This window comes from Castor canadensis, chromosome 8 (assembly GCF_047511655.1).
Source record: "Castor canadensis chromosome 8, mCasCan1.hap1v2, whole genome shotgun sequence".
NCBI lineage: Eukaryota > Metazoa > Chordata > Mammalia > Rodentia > Castoridae > Castor > Castor canadensis.
Window position 1 is genome coordinate 149,354,694 of NC_133393.1, and position 19,789 is coordinate 149,374,482.

General features: G+C 55.0%; 1 protein-coding gene across 5 annotated transcripts in view; it reads right to left on the reverse strand.

The window, feature by feature from the left end:
* The window catches only part of Pdgfb (platelet derived growth factor subunit B), a 22,316-nt gene continuing 2,527 nt past the window's right edge, over positions 1 to 19,789 (reverse strand). For 2 of the 5 annotated variants that reach the window (XM_020173964.2, XM_074084517.1), the window contains exons 2-7: positions 14,270 to 14,366; positions 12,040 to 12,120; positions 11,017 to 11,222; positions 9,624 to 9,771; positions 6,274 to 6,424; positions 4,221 to 5,970 (exon numbers count right to left, since the gene is read on the reverse strand). In XM_020173964.2, the coding sequence (XP_020029553.1) occupies positions 6,297 to 6,424; positions 9,624 to 9,771; positions 11,017 to 11,222; positions 12,040 to 12,120; positions 14,270 to 14,366 (660 nt within the window). In that variant the 3' untranslated portion in view covers positions 4,221 to 5,970; positions 6,274 to 6,296. Of the gene's footprint in view, positions 223 to 4,217; positions 5,971 to 6,273; positions 6,425 to 9,623; positions 9,772 to 11,016; positions 11,223 to 12,039; positions 12,121 to 14,269; positions 14,367 to 19,789 lie in introns of those variants that run through there. The other 3 variants (XM_074084516.1, XM_074084515.1, XM_020173975.2) reach the window with 3 other exon arrangements.

Below are 19,789 nucleotides of genomic sequence, written 5' to 3' on the forward strand. Positions count from 1 at the left end.
GGCAGAGCTCTAAGACAGCAATTTTGGTCCTTAGAAAGAAGGAAAGAAGGGAGGAATTCCACTGTGGCAGAGCTCTGACCTGGCTGGGCAGAGGGAAGATCAAACAGAACCCAAAACTCCTAAATCCTTGGCTCAGACCCACAGCAAAAATGGCACTTGGGCTGCAGCTGGTGGCAGAGCACTTGCCCAGCAAGTGTGAGGCTCTGGGTTCCATTCCCAGCACTGCAAACACAAAACAAAACAGAAAATCAAAACCAAAACCTAAGGACATCTATAGCTGTGCTGAGAATGTCACCAGATTGCTGTAGCCACAAGGCTGAGAGCCAAAACTGAAAATCAAACCTGACCCTGCAGAACGGAGAATTACATCATTACCACAAAGCTTCTGGATGATTCTGGATACTCTGAACCCCAGATCCTCACAGAGCCTCCTTGTTGCTAGCTGAGCAGCCATTCTTGTCTGCTGAGGCAGGGTCTGCCATGATCTGGGGTCCTCACACACCTACCACCCCTCAGTGTCCTGCCCATCCTGAGGGCAGTATTGAGTATCTGTCCCAAATAAAATCTGTGCAGAACCTTGCTATTTCGTATCGTTAGAAATCTGGAGGAAGACTGGGCATGGTGGTACATGTCTGTAATCCCAGTACTCGGGAAGTGGAGGTAGGAGGGAGGATCTTGATCCCAGCCATCCTGGGTTACACAGCAAGACCCAGTCTCAAAAGACAAAACAAAAATAAAAACCAACCTGGAGGCCATGAGTGAGTGGGTTGCGAGGCTGCCACAGGACAAGGACATGATTTTGGACTGGGCTGAACTTACAAATGTGCCATACCAGCCAGAAGCTCTGGATTCGAGGTGACGGTCTCAGCTGCTGTGGTGGCTCTGCCTGTTCCCCACCGGCTCCCTGGTAATGAGCTAAGACCTTGGCCCACCCTGACAGAAGAGGTGACAGAAATACCCAAGAGGGAAGGACAGACAGACTCATCATGGATGACCCACCATCCTGAACCAGGCCTCCTGTGAGGGCCAAAAAGATGTCCCTTCAGCACAACTGTGCCAGCCACCTGGTTGAGAGGCAAGCAGCCTTGAAAATGCTCTGTGCTCAGCTCAGGAGCCCTGCCTGTGGCCCAGCTCGCAGTTCCTGCAGTAGAAACCAAGACCTTGGACAGCAGAGGCTCAGTGACTAGTGGGTACCTGTCGTTAGGCATGAGCCCAGTTGGCTGTCCCAGTAGTCTGACAGGCAGGCTGGATGGGCTAATGGATCAGAAGGTGTCCAGCAGCCCATGAGGATCAACGGCGTGTGCTCCAGAAAGGCCTGGGCTTGGATAACATAGGTCTCACTGGGACCCCCCCACCCTGGACAGAGCAATGTGGTCTCCCATAGATCCACGTGAGTCAGTTCGTAGTCAGTTCCTAGAGCAACCTGCGAGGAAGGCTGCAGGGTACATCTGGGGCTCCCTCTGGGAGTCTCCTGTATTTGCAGGAGAACAAACACACTGGAAATGGGGGACAAGGGTTGGAACCCACTGGGACCTCCTTTCTTCATCTGCCATAGGACCGTAGCATGTGTCTGAGAGAGTGCCAGGTCCACTGAGCAGAGCACTAGGACAGCAGAGTACAGGTGCAGACCCCTCTGGAAGTGAGGGCTCATCAGGGTTTCCATCTTCGTTCCACTGCACTGTGACCAGCCATCTGCTGACTGCCGAGAGGGGAAAACCATGACCTTACCACTGACCAAGTGTGCACCTCAAAAAGCTCTTGGCCCCATGTCTCTAACCTGCACCATACCTCTGCAAGGCTGCTCAGAGGTTGGGAGCAAGGCTGGATTGGGACTTGGTGTTCTGTCACTAAACCCATGTCCTCTCCATTATGGCATCGAGGTTCATAAAATGAGGTGGCATGTGTAGAGCCTAGGATGTGGTGATGAACAACAGAGGAAGAAGGGGGACAGGTGGATCAGTGGATAGAGGGAGGGAGGGATGGATGGAAGATTAGATGTGTAGGTGGCTGCACATATGGATAGATGCATAAGTGAGAAGAGGGGTAGATAGAGGTGGATGGATGGATGGATGATGGATGGATGGATGGATGGATGATGGATGGATGGATGGATGGATGGATGATGGATGGATGATGGATGATGGATGGATGGATGGGTAGATAGATGGCAGATGAATAGGTTGTAAATAGATGACAGATAATGGGTGGGTGGATGAATGGATGCATAGGTGAGTAGATGGGTGGGTGGATGAGTGGATGGGTAGAAGAATGGATAGATGGAAGGGTGACTGGGTGGATGGATAGATGGGTGGATGAATGGAAGGATGGATGGGTGGCTAGGTAGGTGGCTGGATGCATAGGTGAGTAGATGGGTGGGTGGATGAGAGGATGGGTGGATGGGTGTATGGGTAGATGAATGGATGGATGGATGGATGCTTGGATGGATAGATGGAAGCTTAGATGGATCCTTGAATGGATGGAGAAGTATATACTTGGAAAAACATCATGGCTAGATAAACTTAGAAGGTAGATTCAACATGATCCCGACCTCCAAGGATCTTCCAATCGAAGAAGACACTGAACTAAGCATGAAGCCAGCAGAGAAACTGAAATCTCTCATCTGTAGTTGTGACACCCTCAGAGGCTACCATTTGCCAGCCACATAACACTGTGTGGAGATCAGCCAGGAAAGCTGTGACTTGGGACAGACACGCTCGATTCCTCCCATACCACATTGTGATGCTCACTCACTCCACAGACCTTATTGAGTTCCTGCTATGTACCAGGCACCCTGTAGGTTCTGAGTATGGAACTGAGTACTGAACAAAGTAAGTCCACATGGCATTTCCCTAGGGTTGAGGGGAGAAGATAGGAAGAAGGGAACCGCCTTCTTCAGGCGGGGGGTCTGGAAGGTGCCATTTTTAGCCTGGTGATTCTGAGACCCACAGATGCCCACTAGGATCCTGAAGACCCACAGACTGGGCCATTTTGGCAGTGTGGGATCGCAAGTGGACAAGGGGACAGACACAGGCAGCCCTGCTGCAAAGTTCCTGCCCCAATCATGGGACAGCCCAGCTGCTGGAAGCTGCCAAGATGCCACATGTGCTAGGCCCTGCTGTGGCCCTCCAACCCCATCTGCTGCAGGAGCTGTCTCCTCCTCCCAGCCCACACCTTCTTTGGCTCCTGAGAACCCACTGAGGGCCGGTGTGTGTGGGGGGAGTGGAGAGGGATGATCCTGCAGACCAGGCCCAGCAAGCAGGACAGGAGTTCCCAGGTACATCTCTGTGGTCTGCCACACCCACAGCCAGGGTGGCTGCCATTGCTTGGTGCTGACTGGGAATCCAGGATGGTCTTCACCCGGATGTCTTTGGCAGGCCCACGGTGACAGGCACGTGGCAGAGCCCAAGGCATGAGTGAATGAGGAGCGAGTGTCTCAGCCAATCACAGCGCCCACAGGTTCTCAGTCTAACCTCAACCAGGGTGTCCCCCAGCCCCTACCCATGTCCAGGGAGAGCCCACTCCTTCAGGGTAAAAATGGCTTTAGGTTTGGATCTTCCCCATGATGAGTCAGAGTTCCCACCTTCTGGGCACCCTGCCAGCTCCTGTCTACATTGCAGGTGGGACCCAGAACTCATTCAGCATCTTTTATGGGCTGGTACCAAGTCTCCCTGGATAGAAACCACAGTGAGGCTGGGGTGGAGCTCAACGGTACAGCAAGTGCCCAAGGCAGTGAGGCCCTGGGGTCCGTCCCCAGCACCAAGCAAAACAAAATTAAATTAAAAAGATGAAGCACAGATCCAGGGCTGGACCTTGGAGGTCATACGTCCCTTCTTTTCCTTTTTTTTTTTTTTTTTTTTGGTGACACTAGAGTTTGAACTCAGGGCTTCACATTTGCAAAGCAGGCACTCTATTGCTTGAGCCACACCTCTAGTTCATTTTGCTTTGGATTATTTTTGGAAATGGAGGTCTCGTAAACTATTTGCCCTGGTTGGCCTTGAACCATGATCTTCCTAAACTCAGCTTCCCAAGTAGCCAGGATTACAGGCGTGAGTCACCGGCACCTGGCTCTTTGCCATCTTCACTTATTTCAGATGAAGTTTTGCCCAGATCCAAGGCCATGCCCTGCCCAGCTTTCAGCCCTGTTCCCTTCTGGATCCCACAGCATCTCCAGGCCCCCCTCCAACCTCCCCACACCGAGTGCCTCTTCCCCACAGGCATCCCACCTACAACGTCAAGGGTCCATTTCCCTCTTGGAAACTCTTGGGCTGCTGAAACCCATTCCTTGTCCCCACCAGGGACAGACACAGATCTGGGCCCCATGTTAGCAGTGGCTGTGGGGCCAAGCTCAGTTCTTCCCCCCATCTCTACACAACCTCCCTTGCACATGAGCACAAGGATGTGCGATTGCGCCTGGGCCTCCCAAGTGAGAGGAACGCACAGCCAACGCAGAAAGGTTAATCATCCCAGGCAATGCCAACAGACAGACCTCCAGCACATTCGTTTGGCTTTGTTTTGTGGCTATTTTTTTTTTTTACAACTTTAAATACGGAATATAAATAAATTTTACATTTAAAAAATAAAAGGAAAGCCCCCAAAAATATAATCACCGACTTTACAAACTGAAGGAAGCAGATGTGGCAGGAACACAGGGAAAGTGCAGCAGAGGTGGGGGGGGGCAGTGAGCTCAGACCCAGCCCCTCCCCCACCCGTCTTCTCCCTTCTCTCCCCCACTCCCAGCTGGCTTCCTGGAGGAGCCACCAGGTGGAACTCAAAAGGATCTGAGAGGGGAGTTGTGCACACAGGGGGTGGGGGGGGAGGGCGGGAGGGCTGCCCTCCTCCCCTTAGAGGCCTTCTCCTGGCTTCTCACACCTGCCAGCAAGGGGACAGCTGGAGCTGAGGACCAGGAGGTGGAGGCGATGAGCAACAGTGTTACCTCCTCCCCTACACCACCACCACCGGCTCCCGTCTGACCACTCCACGCCACAGGCTGGGTCAGGCACCGCCAGTCCACACACAGCTTTGTGTGCAATAGGACAAAAATCCTTTCCTCAGACACGACCTACATCTGCCAGAAATGGTCATAATAAATAGACAAATCAGTTCTATCTAGGGTAAGAGCAACGCTCCCTGTATGCAGTGCTCTTGTGCAGTGCACACCCTGCACAACCTTACGTGGCAGTCTTGGCTGGGATGAAATATGGTGGACAAGTCTACCCCTAAGAAAGAGTGACTGGAGTCATTTGGGGCCTCCATCAGGGGTCCAAGAACCCCATGGTGGAACAGACTGCAGGGCCAGAACAAGGGGAAGACTCAGGGTAGAGGTAGAGAAATGGAAGAAAACAGGAGGAAGTGAATGGGCTGAGGAGGTGAGATGAGGCTGGGGATACCCAGGTTGCCAATTAGAGCAAACTGCACCTCTAACCCGGCAGACAGTGAGGAGTCCACGTCTTTGAAGATTTCATACATGTAAGATGGAAGGAAGCCACTGTGAGCAGAGGTGATGGGAACAGGTGGAGGGCCTGGGTTCTCCAGTCTGTGCTCCCCACATGGTCTCAGCCACAGGGGTACAAGCAAAGGTACCCAGCCTGCCTGAAGCTGTCCCCTCGGATTGGCCAGGGGTCCAGGCACCAGGCAGGCTGTGCCGAGGTCCTCAGAGAAATGTGCACAGCGCTGGGTGTGGCTGGGCCTGGCGTCAGGGGACCCTGTCCACGTCAGTTTCTTATACTCTTGTCCCAGATTCCTGTGGCCAAGGAAGGAAGAAGCGGTGTGTTCGGTCCTTCGATTCCTTCTGCAGCTGCTGGGCAGGCCCCGAGGCCACGGGGAAGCCGCAGGCGGGGGGTGGCCGGACATGTGGGGGTGGGGCAAGCACCACTGGCCGTCCGAATCAGGCATCGAGACAGACGGATGAGGGGACAATGTTATCACTCCAACCCCATGGGGGCAATACAGCAAATACCATATTAAATAACCCTGTAGGCCAAGCAGAGGGACGGGGTCAGGGGCAGCCGAGGGGCTCACTCACTCATACATCCCATGCGGGAGGAGGATGGGGTCTCCACCTGATTTCCAGCAGGGCCCCGGGGGCCAGAAAGCTGGAAATTTAGCCCTCCCTCCCTTAGGACAGCTGGGGAGGGGCTCGAGAGCCCTCCGTGGGGAAGAACCCGGGGTGTAACTGGGAGAACACAGCAAATGCCCCTCCCTGACCCCACCCACAGCCAAGTCGCAGGGAAGGAAGCATAGGTTCAGGCCTCAGTTTCCCTGCTGGGTCCTCACCTGCCCACACTCTCTGCCGATGCCTAAGCCCCCAGAGCCTCCGTAAGTGCCGTCTTGTCATGGGTGTGCTTGAACTTCCGGTGCTTCCCTTTGGGGGGCCGGCGGACTCGCACCGTCCTAATGGCCACCCGAGTTTGGGGTGTCCTGGCTGCTTGAGAAGAAGAAAAAGCCAGTCAGCACGTAGACAGCTAAGGGATCCAGCCCACTCCACCCAGGCCCACTGTGGGCTGCCCCTGCTCCTCTGGCTGGGGAGAGGGAATCCCAACTCCACTCTTCACCCTGCGTGTGCCCTGGGGACAGCTACTGAACCTCTCTGTGCCTCAGCTTCTCCATCTGTGAAATGGGGCAATAGGCGGCCCTCCTCAAAAGACTGGGGGAGGGGGAGAAATGGCAGAATACAGGCAAAACTCTGCACAGTGCCTGACCCAGAGGGGATGGGTTAATGTGACCTCCTTGTCATTGCCAACAGAAGGAGGCAGAAATAGCAACCGTGCCCACCCTAGGCACATGTCGTCAGAAGACCGGCAGTCATCTTTGCCCTTGGGTGCTCTGAACCTCCATGTGAGAAGTCTACCTGCCCTGCTGGAGAGGCCAGGTGGGGACTGGTTATCCTGGACTACAGGGACAGGGACAGAGGCCTAGTTGCCCCAGTTGACTCATTGGATTGCAAACTCCAGCCAGAACCAGAACACCACCCAACAGAGCCCAGTCCCCATACAGCCTAGCCCCTGCAGGCAAAAGGGCTGCAGTTCTCAGCCAATGAGCTCAGAGCTGACAGCCGCTATGATCCCTCCTTTCTTATTTCCCTGGCTTAGCCTCCTACGGAGGCTTCCTCCCCCAACCTCTGACCCCTCCAGTCACGTGATGAGGGGCCACCAGGCCTTGGGTCAGAACCACTCTCCCTCACGGAGCTGGGCCTCTGGGTTAACGGGCCTGTCACCCGCCTGTGGTGTGAAGCACAGTTCAGCCTGGGTTTAAAACTGGCGGTGTAAGGCGGCAAGCCACTTAAGTGCTCTGCGCCTCATGCCCACGCCATTGAAAGAGAAGACAGCAGCATGGCCCCCAGGGTTGACATGGACATAGCCAGAGCCCTTGGTAAGCACCACTGTGCACATGCCCTCCACAGTAGGTGGTGTTTTCCACACTGTGCAGATGGGGAAACTGAGGCAGGATCTGCTTCTATCAATAGTCTACATTTCCAGCACTCAGTGGAAACGACAGGAGCCCCATTCCAGGCTGGCTCTCAGCATCTCTCCCTTGCAGGCAACCCTGGCAGTGAAGCCAGGTCTGCCAAGTGCAGGACTGGCCGCTTCCCAGGGACCTCTTCAGCCTTTCCAGCCTTGGGGCCCTAGGGGCTGACACCTGACCACCTGTCACACACACAGCCCCCATCTTGGCAAGCACAACATTTTCCTGCATTTCAGGGACCTGGGTGGCCTTACACTCTCTTGGGGCACAACACCCAGGACAGCCACTGAAGAGCACAGGGGAGTTTCTGCCTGTAAGCCCAGGCCATCTGCAGGACACGACACTGAGCAAAGCCCACACAAACTCAAGGTCATCACACAGCCCATGAGTGACAGATCAGAGGTCTGAGCCCAGGTCTGATGCTGACCAGCACAGCAGACAGGCCACACTTCCAAGCCTGGTTCCAGCCAAGGCAGCTGCCAGAGGTGACTGCAGACTGGGCTGAAATGTGGAACCTATAGTGGGGAGACTCTTTGTTCTCTACATGCTATCGTTGCTGGATTGTTGGTTTGTTTGCTTTCAGTGCGGGTTTGAACTCAGGCCCTCCGGATTGCGAGGCAGGCACTCTTCCACTTGAGCCACACCTCAGTCCTTTGGTTTTTATTTTGTCTTCCAGACAGTGTCTTGATAACTGGGCTTGAGCTGGCCTTGAATTCAGATCCCCCTGCCCCTGCCTCCTGAGTAACTGGGATTACAAGTGTGTGCTACTACACCAGCTAATAAAGAATTTTTTTTCTCTTTTTTTTTTTTTTTTTTTGCAGTACTGGGGATTGAACCCAGAGCCTGGCATTTACTAGGCAAACACTCTACCTCTTTGGCCATGCCTCCAGTCCCATACTATTGGTTTAATTCACCTCCCAAGAAACCAGTGTGAAAAAATCACATGAAACAAGTACATCAAATACCCCCCATTCCAGACATGGAGTGGAACAAATTCTCCTTACTACAGCACTCTCCATGTTGCTTCTATAAATAATTGACAACATGTCAGGTTGAAGCTGTCAGTGATGGGCCTTTCTGGGGCTCCAGTGATGAGGCTCAGCTCTGAGGACAGGACAGAGAAGCCAAGAAGTGGCCCTGCCTACAAGACTGGTTACTAGGAAGGGAGGATGAGAGGATCTCCCAGTCCCTAACAAAACAAAGTCACTGACAATCAAAACCCTTGCTATACTGAAGGACTGATCAGCAAGGTCATTTCTTTGGAACATTTCAGTGCTAAAAGTTAAAACTCCTTGAAATGTGTGTATATAATAAGCCAGGTGAGAGTCAGGCAGAGCTGTCAGGGTAAAGGAACAGCCAAGAATGGAACCATAGGACGCCTGGATTCCAGCCACACTCTTGCTTGGGATAGGCTGTGTGATGGAGGGCAAGACCTCAGCATCTCTGGGCCTCATCTACTTCCGCTGTAAAATGGGGGAGAAGCAGGTGGACCAAACCATTCCCTGGATCGCTTTCAACTCAAGTCTCACTACTTCAAGGGCAAGAACAGAACTCCATTCCACTTATCTATCTGATGGGCCCTGGCGGCATGGGTGCCCAGCCCCCTCCTTGTGTACCTCCAGTGACAGTGGCTCACTGCTTTCCAAAGCAGCTGATCCCATCACCAACCCCGGACTAATTACCAGCTTTTCTCTAAAATCTCTGCAGTGGCTTTCTGCACTGTTCCCAGAAATCAGATTCCTCATCCCCAGAGCAGGCTTCAAATATCTGAAGACAATGTGCATGGAGCCTTTTCTGGCCCTCCCACATTTTCATGCGCTCATTCAGCAAAGCAGGGGCTGTGGTGGCCAGGCTGCAAATGAGGCTGCTCTGGCCAGGGGGCCAGAGTGGACCTCTAGGAGGTGGCTTCTGGGCTAAGACAAATTAAGAGAAGGGGTAGGCTCCAGAAGGGCTGGGTGAACTGCAGTTCAGATAGATACTAGCACGGGCAAGGGCCCTGAGGCAGACACTGCTGGCAAAGCCAGAGGGCCAGTCAGGGGCTACACTTCATATAGAAACTTTTCATCCTAGTGAGATGGAAAGTCTCAGGTGAATTCAATCTGGGGTGTGCCTGGATCCATTTATAAGACCCACTCCCAGCTGCTCGGGGAAAGAGGGGTTACCTCGCTGTTCTTGGGACCCACTGCCAGGGCTGCGGGTCACAGGCCGGGCAGGTACCACTGTCTCACACTTGCATGCCAGGTGGTCCTCCAGGGTCACTGTGGCCTTCTTAAAGGTTGGCTTCTTCCGCACGATCTCAATCTTCCTCACCTGGAAGGCAGAACCACCAGAACCCTTTTATAAAGGCCTTGAAAGCCCAGGGGACACACTGTCTGCCCCTCCCCCATCCCGGGCCCAAAGCCCCACCAGCAGTCTGCAGGGCAGCAGACGCTTTGCTCTGTACAACTGCAGGGCCCTGCCCTCGGCCCCTCTCAGAGTTTTTCCATCAAAACAAGACCTTCGACCTGGCCGACCTGGCCAACCTGGCCTCCTGCTTTGTCAAGCCCTGGAGGCCCCCAGAGAGAGAGAGAAAGGCATTTCTGGGTTGAGTGTGGGGCCTGCAGTGTCCTCATGCCAGCAGCACCAGCCAAGGCCAGGGCTGCGGCAGAGGGGGAGATGGCTATCTGGAAGGAAGTGGGGGAGGTGGGAAGTGGGGGTCAGCTGTCAGGGGTCATCCACAGAGGTGGAAGCATTGGGGACATGAGATACCATGACAGCGGGCAGTGGGTGGAGAGTGACATTCGTAATCTTGGGCATGGTGCCTGGCCAGGGACGGAAGATGGGCAGGGGTGTGGCACCGCCACTGGCTGAGGGCCCGGGCAGGGAGCATAGCGAAGTAGCTAGCTTGTATGCACAGCCATCCTGAACAGTGTTGGGGGGAAGATGGCCCCAGGTGTAGAAACCTATCCACTGTCCACCTGAATCAGAAGACAGCTAAATGCTCCTCTGTCCTGTCCTGCCCTGCCCTGCCCAAGGAGGAAACTCCCAGAACAGCCTCTGCTCTACAGTCTCCTAGGGACCCAGACAAGCACCTGTGTGCCACTCCTCAGGAAAAGAGGCACTGAACCACTTGCCAGGGCAGTGCCCTGACTCTTGTAGTGTCTGTCACCTGAAGGGTCCTCTGCCCTCCTTGCTAAAGACACAGCTTGCCAAAGGGACATGAGCAGGTGTCAAAGTGCAGGGGCTCCTGAATAACAGGGGAGGGGGAGGGAGGATTAATAGGGGAACCCAAGCAGTCGCCCAGAACATTCTAAGTAATCCAATGTTTGAAGACATATCTCTTCAAGGGATTTTGTCCCCGTAAAGAGGGAGACATGACCTGTCACTTAATCTTCGTTGTACACCCAGCCCTGCCCCGGCTCTGCCTGGGGTTCTCGGTGACCGTGTCCTGGGCCACCTCAGAGGCCTCATGGTCGGGCTCAGTCCGCTGGTCCAGTCCCCCACGAGAGGCCCTCTGCCAGCGATGGCCTCGCGAACCCGCCCCTGTGGGCGGGGCCGGGGGCGGGGCCTGCGCACCTGCACTGGTCGCAGCTGCACCTGCGTGGGGCGGCACTGCACGTTGCGGTTGTTGCAGCAGCCGGAGCAGCGCTGCACCTCCACGCACGGCGGCCACACCAGGAAGTTGGCGTTGGTGCGGTCGATGAGGCGCCGGGAGATCTCGAACACCTCGGTGCGCGTCTTGCACTCGGCGATCATGGCTGGCTCAGCGGCCGTCAGAGAACCTGGGGAGGGGAGGGGATGCCACGGCAGGCGCGGGGCTGTCCTGAGCCGCACCTGCTGGGCGCCCTTGTTGCCCCCGCACCGCCCTTCCTCGGACACGCCACCATTCCCATCTCCTCCAACCCTGTGGAGAGTTCAAGACCTGGCTGTTACCACGCATGGGACTTGGTCAGGTGGCTGGGCTGCTCTAAGCCTCAGTTTCCCCAGCTGAAAACAGGGACAAGGGCTGGCAGAGTGGCTCAAGTGGGTAGAGCGCTTGTCTAGCAAGCGTGGGGCTCTGAGTTCAAACCTCAGTACTGCCAATCAATCAATCAATAAGATGAAATGAAAACAGTAACAATAAGATCTATAGCCCCCTTCACACTTTGTCATTTATTATCCTGTAACTGCCCCTAAAAGCCTCAGTGTCCCCATCTGTGAAATGTAATAACAACCATGCTTCCTGTGTTCTAAGGAGGAAGGTGAGTGGAGCCCCTCCTGCAGAAGGTGCCCAGTCAGTGCTGAATCTCAGAGAGCTAAATCAACACCAAATTTCCCAGATAGAGGGGCTGAACTCAGGACCTGCTTTGAGGACTTGTCTACCCTCACTGGCGCCTCCTTTCCAGTTCTGTGAAATGGCATTAATCATATGTACTATAGAGTTAAGTAAGGAACAACTGAGTGTAAAAGCACTATATATAGAAAACACAAAGTGGGGGGGGGGTGAGATGACTCAACTCCAAGGGGTGAATCCCAAGCCCTTGGGCTGGCTGCACGCCCCAGTTCTCCTTCCCTGGCTCCCACACTTTGAAGGGCTGCAACTGGGACCCCCGGTCTTACCCAGGCTCCTCCTTCCACGAGATGAACTTTCAGGCTCGTCTCCAGAGTGCAGCCGGGTCATGTTCATGGGTACATCTTCATCTGTAGGAGAAAGCACAGTCAGACCCTGCTGACCAGGGCCAGCCACTGTCCACGGGATAGGATCCCACCACGTGGGCAGAAGGATTCCCCCCACACCCTGCTGACCCAGAACAGTCGCCCTTCAGCCTTCTGCAAACTGGAGGGTCCTGGCTCTGATCATGGGGGTCCAGGGGGCATACAGCTGAAGAGTGGAACCTGGCTGCATTTTCAGGGGCTCCAGCCCCATTCTGGGATGTTTAGCCACATTTTTGGCTAAAACTCATATCAATGGAGTTAAAAATAACCCTTCCCTTTTGCTACTGTAAGTGAACCCTTCTAGGCCTCCAGAAGGGTGGAGCAGGGACCCAGAGCTCTGGCCACCAGTTCCCATAGGAAGTGCTGAATGGAGAAATTCCCAGAATCCCCGGGGGGCCCAGCAGGCCCTGAACATAGCCCCTCTGGAGCCTGGACAATGGCCCTGCTGGGCTGGAAAGGATGAAGAGGGATGGGATGGGAGCCCAAGGCAGAGAAGAGGGGTGGGAGGGGCCAGCTGTGGGTGGGGGCTGCACTTAGCCATGCTAAGTCTTAGTGGCTCCCTGGTTCCCATCCTTCTCTCTCCTTCTCTCCCCGCTTCTCTAAGCTTTTGCTTCTGGTCACTAACCACAGTTCCCTTCTCTAGGTTGGGTCCCCCTCCCCTCCATACCTTCAGCACTCTTTGGAGACATTGGTCCCCTCCACAGATGGTAACCCTGAGCTGACTACTGGGAACTAAGGGTGGGGAGCAGGCTTTGAGCTCAAACTTGAAAGTTGAAGAGGAGCAGCAAATGAGTAAAGGGTGCTGGGGACAACCCCTTGCCCCTCCCCCCACACCACCTCATGGCTCACAGTCTTCCCAGCCCACTGGCCATGTCAAAGACAAAGGCTCCCACTGGCTGTCGCCCCTTGTCCAGGATCCAAGGGGATCCTGTTTGGAGAAGACCGTCCTGAGGGTAGCCTGGGACTGGTCCACTTCCGTCCAGCCCGACAGCTCCCACGTCAGTGTGTCTGTCTGTCCCTCTCACTCCCTTCCTTTCTCCCTGCCATCTCTGGAATGTCTCTGGTGGGGAGGAGATGGGGAAAGATGTGCTTTGTGGAAAGGTTAAGTCGGATCAGGAAAAAATAGCCACATGTTTGCCTCAAAACAGGCCTGCTCTTGACCAAGATTCCGACCCCCACCAGGGGTGCGGAGAGGCTGTCCGAGGGGACGGGCGGAGGGCCTTGGAAAGAAACAGCAGAGAGGCTAAATTTGGTTGCCCCATTGTGTGGCCAGGGCTGGCCAGTCGGGCACAGGGTGGGGGTTGTGGGAGACATGGGGTGGGGGCCCTGGTGAACAATAGGTGGGCCCAGCTGGGGCCCCCTCCTGCCTACCTCACCGCCCTCCAGTCCAGGCAGGATTGAAAGGGCCCGGGAATGCTTTTGAGAAAGAGCCAGGGGCCCAACAGGGAGAAGAAACAAAGGCAGGAAATGCTGTTCCCCCGTAGATAGCGTCTGGGCAAGGATTACAAAGTGACAAAGAGACAGAACCCCAGAGGGAAGGGGACCCGGGGGTGCAGGGGGGGTGCTGACCAGGGCTCCAGGGACCAGGCCAGAGGTTAGAATAGAATGGAATTTGCTCTGAAGACAGCGTTCATAAATACTTTTCCAGTCCAGCCGGCCGGCCCCGCCACGTGTGTGCCACCAAGCACGTGCCCACTCGATGAGCGCGCTCTTGGGCACAGGCAGGGCTGCCAGCTGGTCCCGGTCAGGTGTCCCTGGGAGACCTTGTAGACTGGGCCCTGGGCCAGAGGGGCAGGGAGATGGCTCCTCTGTCACCACCCTCTCCGGCTGGGTGCACACCTGGATAGATACTCAGCACAGGCCCTGGGCACCTTCTCCCTGCCCGCCCTGCTGCAGGCACCCCACCCAATTGCACCCAGCCAGAGCCACACGCTGGTGCTTCTCCCGCCACACCCATGTCCCAGGTACTAACCCGTCTGCCCACTCCACCCTGCCCTGGTGGGTGTGGCCAGGCCCTCCCTGGGATGCTCATAGGCCCTGAGTTCTCTGATGTCAAAGAGGAGCGGTGCCACTGCCCTGACCCTCCAGGATTCCTTGAGGACCCACAGAGGCCAGAGTTCTGAATCCGATTTACCTACGGAGTCTCCGTGCAGCAGGCGCTGGAGGTCATCGAAGGAGCGGATGGAGTGTTCACTCAGCATCTCATAGAGTTCCTCAGGAATGGGGTCCCCCTGCAGGCAGACACCAGGAGATGAGGTGGCTGGCAGAGGGGGCTCCCCAGCTGTGGCCCCTACCCCAACAGCATACTTTCTCCTGTGGAAAGTTCCTATAGAGCCCCTGTGTCACCTACAAATGCAGTTAGGCCGAGACAGGCAGGATCCAGGTTCATAAACACCAGAAGCATAAGCCGGTGGGGAAGGAGGGGAGCAGCAAAACCAGCTCAGCTCCCAGAACCCAGATTGCTTCCAGGTGGACTTGCTTGTCTCCATCTGCCTCCCCCATTGGACTACAGGTTCTGGGAAGGTTCCAACAATCTGATTTCCCTCTGCTTCTTCCTCCACACCTGGCAGCAAGGACAGGCAGCATTTCTCACAGTCGACCTAATAATTGCCATTTTACAGATAAGAAAACAGAGGCTCAGACAGGAAGCATCCTTTATCCAGGATCCTACAGCCTATTACCCTAAGAAGCTTCACTCAAACTGTACCGGCAGTGACTGTACCCCAGTCTCCTGGGTACAAGGGGTGCTTAACAAATGCTCACAGAGCGGTGTGGTCTTGGGAGGTCATGTGATGTGTTCCCATGGTACTGATTTAGCCACGCACGAAAGAGGAGAGAAGGGAACCCTCACATGCAGCTGGTAAACCTGAACGCTTACCCAAGCCTTCTGCCCAACCAAACCCTATTTTTAGAGCCCCTCTGGCCTGTCACCAAACACACTTGAAACTTAATAAGCACTTTAACAGGCCTCACTTGGAGCTGGGCTTCCTCCAGGGAAACCGCAAGGCCCTCAATAACACGAGAGCGGCCTGATAGGAAGGTCACTGCCACATCCCCCTTGGTCCTGGGAACCCCGAGGGCCAGATGCCAACAGTCCCAAAAGAGGGGAGGACAGAGCTGAGAAGTCCAGCTGATCCACCAGCCACTGAGAGGCAAAGAAATGTGTAAGATGCACACACATGTGCAGGAACATGCACACGGGACCACATGGCTTGGAGGAAGCCCTAAGAGGGTATCAGCAGGCTATCTTTGGGGTAAGCCACTCTGTGCCTCAGTTCCTCTGCATTGAGAAGGGAGGAAGTCCTGACCTACATGGTTCCCTGAATCCTCCAGGACCAGAGTTCTGATTGAGGCACACAGGGCAGGGCATCACAGCCCAAAAAGCCATGTTTCCTTAACACTGGTCAGAAGCCAGGTGTGTTGTTCCAGCTACTCAAGAGGCTGAGGCAGGAGGATTGCTTGAGCCCACGAGTTCCAGGCCAGCCTGGGCAACATAACCAAACCAGCCCAAAAAAAAGGAAGGCAGGCTTCGGGATCCTCAACACTTGTCATAGCATCCAGAAACACCCCCTCCAAGGGTGCAGCTACGAATCCCTATGTCAACCTGGGAACTAGAAGAGCCACGGTGGGTGTGGTATGACTGCCCTAGCATCTTTGTCCCCTCATATGTCTCATTACCCCGCCCAGGGCCAGTCAGGCTGTCTGCAGATTCCAGGGAAGAGAGGATGGGTGATGCGGCTGAGAACTGAGGTCTTTGCTTCAGTGTCCTAGCTGCACAGCTGGGTAAAGATGTGCAAGATGGAGGAGTGGCGTCAGCCCAGCTACACCTCACTTTCTTCCCCCCCACCTCCTCATACCTCCAGGCCAGTTCACTCCTCTAGTCCCAAGAGAGAGACCATGTGCTCTCCACATGTTGACAAAGTCCCCAACCCACAGGACACAAGGCTAGTGGCTAGTCTGAAGCAAGGGCCAGGGGAGGCCACTGTCCCTGAGTGCTGTCATACTCAGCACTGGTAGTGCAGAGAACTGGAGTCCATGCCGCAAACTGCTACCAGGCACTGTGTGACCTCAGGTTGATCACTGCCCTTCTTTGGTCCTGGCTCTCATCTGTGAATCAAGGGGGCTGAAAAAAGATTCGATTCAATTCTAATTCTGCATGGGGCTGGCAGAAGTTGCAGAGGAAAGCCAAAGCTGGGGTGCCTACCAAGCCCCCCCCATTCACAGAGAGGAACAAGAAGTGTTTGTGGCTTGCTGACTCAATTAACCCTCCAAGGGAGGGGCCTGAGGCCAAAGGCATTTACTGCTTGTGCCAAGGTCTCCTTGCCCTGGAGAACTGACTGCAGCTGTCAGTGTGACAGAGCAAGCCAATCCCTAAACAGGTAGAGTGGACAACCCGGACCCAGACCCAAGATGCAAAGGTAAAAACTCAGCCCTTCTCAAATTGAGTGGGGAAGAATTCAAGATAGAGACTTCGGGGAGGTAAGGGGAGAAGCACACATCAGATGATCAAAAGTACTGGTTAAAATGCATGCAGGACTCTACCTTTCTCCTGGGGGTCCTCTCAGATCTGAGTCTCCCACCCCAATTTTACAATGTCCTGGCTAACATGTACCAGCTGCTGACTAGATCCGGACGCTGACCAAGCAGAATGCTATACAAACTACAGTCCTGCTATCTCCATCTTCCAGATGGGAAAACTGAGGCTTGTAGAAATTAAACAGCCACAAGTAAGTAGCAGAGTTGCGTCCTTCCCAGGCTGCAGAGGGCCCACTCACTTCTGGCCACCATGGAGCGTCTTGTGTGCCTCTCCTCTGTTCTGACACAACTGGCCCTCTTTACCAGGGGCCAGTTGGCTCTTTACCCCTGTGGCATGTCTTATAGCATTGGATCTCAACCACAGTGATGGGACCCCCCCACTATCTGAAGACATTTTTGGTTGTTCCAACTAAAGAAAGGCTCCTGGCACCTGACAGTGTGCAGGACAGCCCTGCACAGTACAGCATCGCTGCCCCCAAATCTCAGCAGGGCAGAGGCTAAGAAATGCTGTAGCAGAGAGCAAGGGCCTCCCATGTCAGGGCACCCAGGTCCTTGTAGTAATTCTTTCCACCATTCAAAATCTTGGTTTCTTTATCATTTAAACAGCGCTAATAATACCTTGGTCCGGGTTACTGCGAGGCACAATGCACACAGCAGAGCAGCCAGCAAATAATGGGTACTTAATGAGTTGTCACTGTCATCATCATTAATTCTTTCAACATGGCTCCTGTGAGGGCAGCAGCAAGTGGCACGTGTGCCCGGGGCCAACAGCACGGAATATTTTCAAGGCTGACAGTGGGTGGGCGGACTGCTGCCTACCCACAGAAGAGTGTGTGACTTTGCCTTATCCCCCGGGCTAGGCTACAGGAAATAGCACCTAGCCCCACACTGACACCACCTGGTATTGCGGGGGCTGGCAGGTCCCTTCCAGGACCAGGGGTGGGGACAGTTCGCCTGTGGTCAGCTCCAGGATGCAATGCCTTGGGGGAGACTTGCAAAGCACCTGTTCACTGTCAGAGGCCCCTCTGGGTGAGGGAGGGTGAGCTGCCCAGAGCCTGGGTTTCCTGGCCACAGGCACTGGGGGACACCAGGGGCCACTCCATCCTGACCCCCATAAACAGGAAAGGAGACCTGGCATCCTGAAGGAGTTGCCCCCAGATCTCAAGCCTGGGGCTCCTGATAGGGTGAGGGCGTGGCGAGGAAACAATTGGGGCAAAGCCAGTCCTGGGCGCCAAGGCAAGCAGCCTCCTCCCCACCCCGCCCCCATGCCAGCTGCAGGAGGTAGGAAGGGCACGAGCAAGTGTGAGTCCAGGTGAGTTACCTGCTCCCAACCAGGCTGGCAGATCAAAGGGGCTTAAACCCCACCCTCCACCTGGGCCCCAGCACACACACAGACACACACTCCCCAGCCTGCTGCCACTGTGTGGAGGGAGACGGCTCTCAGCCCAGCACCCAGAGGCATTGTCTGCGGCTGGCAGAGGCAGAGGCTGGCAAGGCCTCCCTGGGCCTGCCTGCCTGCCTGTGACTTACGCCTTATTTAGATTGGCTGCCAAGGCCAAGCCCTTTGAAGAAGCCCTCTCCAAGCAGACCACAGAAGCCATTTCTAACAGCTTCTCCCACTCAGCAGTTCCTTTCCTCACGGCTCCTGGGACCCTCCCTCCTGCTCAGCTCCCCCCATCTCCAGCCCACCTGCTTCCCAGCCTTTTGTTGGGAAGAAAGAGGCCTGGACCAGCCATGTGCAGCCTGGTGGCCCATCACAGGCACTGCCTCATCCCAGCTCCACCGGAGCTCCGAGAACACAGCTCATTCAAACTGCTCTGCTGTTTGAGACCCAGCTATGGAGGCACAGAACCTATGCAGCCTGGTTTTCTTTCTGTGTCTCCCTCTCTGTCCTCTCCAATCCTGACAATCCAAGTCCCAGAGTAGGGAAGAGAAACACATGCTAGCCTCTCACCTTGGGGAGGGGGGTCTTGAAAGACTGATGGTGGGAGGGCAGTGTGCCATGCAGGACTGCCCTTGGGGACAAGGGTTCAGTGATGGTGCTTCACTGCTGGCCTGGGACCCCCACCCCAACACTTATTTACTGACTGTCACCCAGCTTCAGGCACCCTGCTAGCACAGCAGTGACCAAGACGAACTGGAGTTTGCACTCCACTGGGAAAGCAGATAATAAACAACTAAACAACCCAGACAATGAGAAGAACAATTGTCCTAGAGGGGCACCTGGAAGGGGGAAGGGAAAACTTAGGACTTATAAGTCCCAGGTGAACACCTAAAATTAATTTCCTTCTCTTTTTACCACCCACACCCTCCTTGCAGGCTCTTGCACCAGAGCCTCCAAATTCTGTTTGACCTTGACCCACCCGCTGTGGCCATTAGCAAACTAGGGGGTAGCTGGGTGGTTGGATGCTGTGGAGCCCTCCACTCCTTCCCAGCAAAAGGGTGTTGAGGCAAGACATCACGTGACAGGGGAGTCACCTTCTGGGAAGCCAGCTCAGCTGCTGATGCAGGTGGGACCTCACTGGCCTGTCGCAGACCGTTCTCCAGCCCTGTGTCTGTACTCTCACCCTCCTTCTCAAGCATGCCAGGGGATGCAGCCAGCTCCAGGGCAACCTCCAGCAGCAAGCCCTCCCTGAGGCTCCCTGTACTGGCAATTAGGAGCTGCACTGGTCCCCATGTGGACAGGTGGGATTCCCATGCAGGCCTCTCCCTCAGGGACTCAGATGCTTTCCAGGCTTATCAGGAAAGCGCTTCATAAACTGCAAAGCACCAATGGTGGGTGACTGCAGTGGTGTTGGAGGATGCTGTGACAGAAGTGAGCCCTAGCCTCCGCCCCAAATGCACACACTCATGGGGTTGGAGAAAACGCAGAGGTGCTGGAGGAAGCTGGGAATGATAAGGGAGGTCTGGGAACCATGTCCCACTGTTACGCAGCCTCCCCAGAGCACGCTGGGATCCACAGGATCCCTCCTGCTTAGAGGTTCAAATGAGGGCTCATCTCTGAATCCTTCAGTCACCTCAAGGCCATTTTTGCCGTATGGTTGAAAAAAAGCAATCACAGAGGGTTAAGAGTTGAGGGGCACCAAGCTGCTCCGAGCAGGCCAAAAAAAAAAAAAAA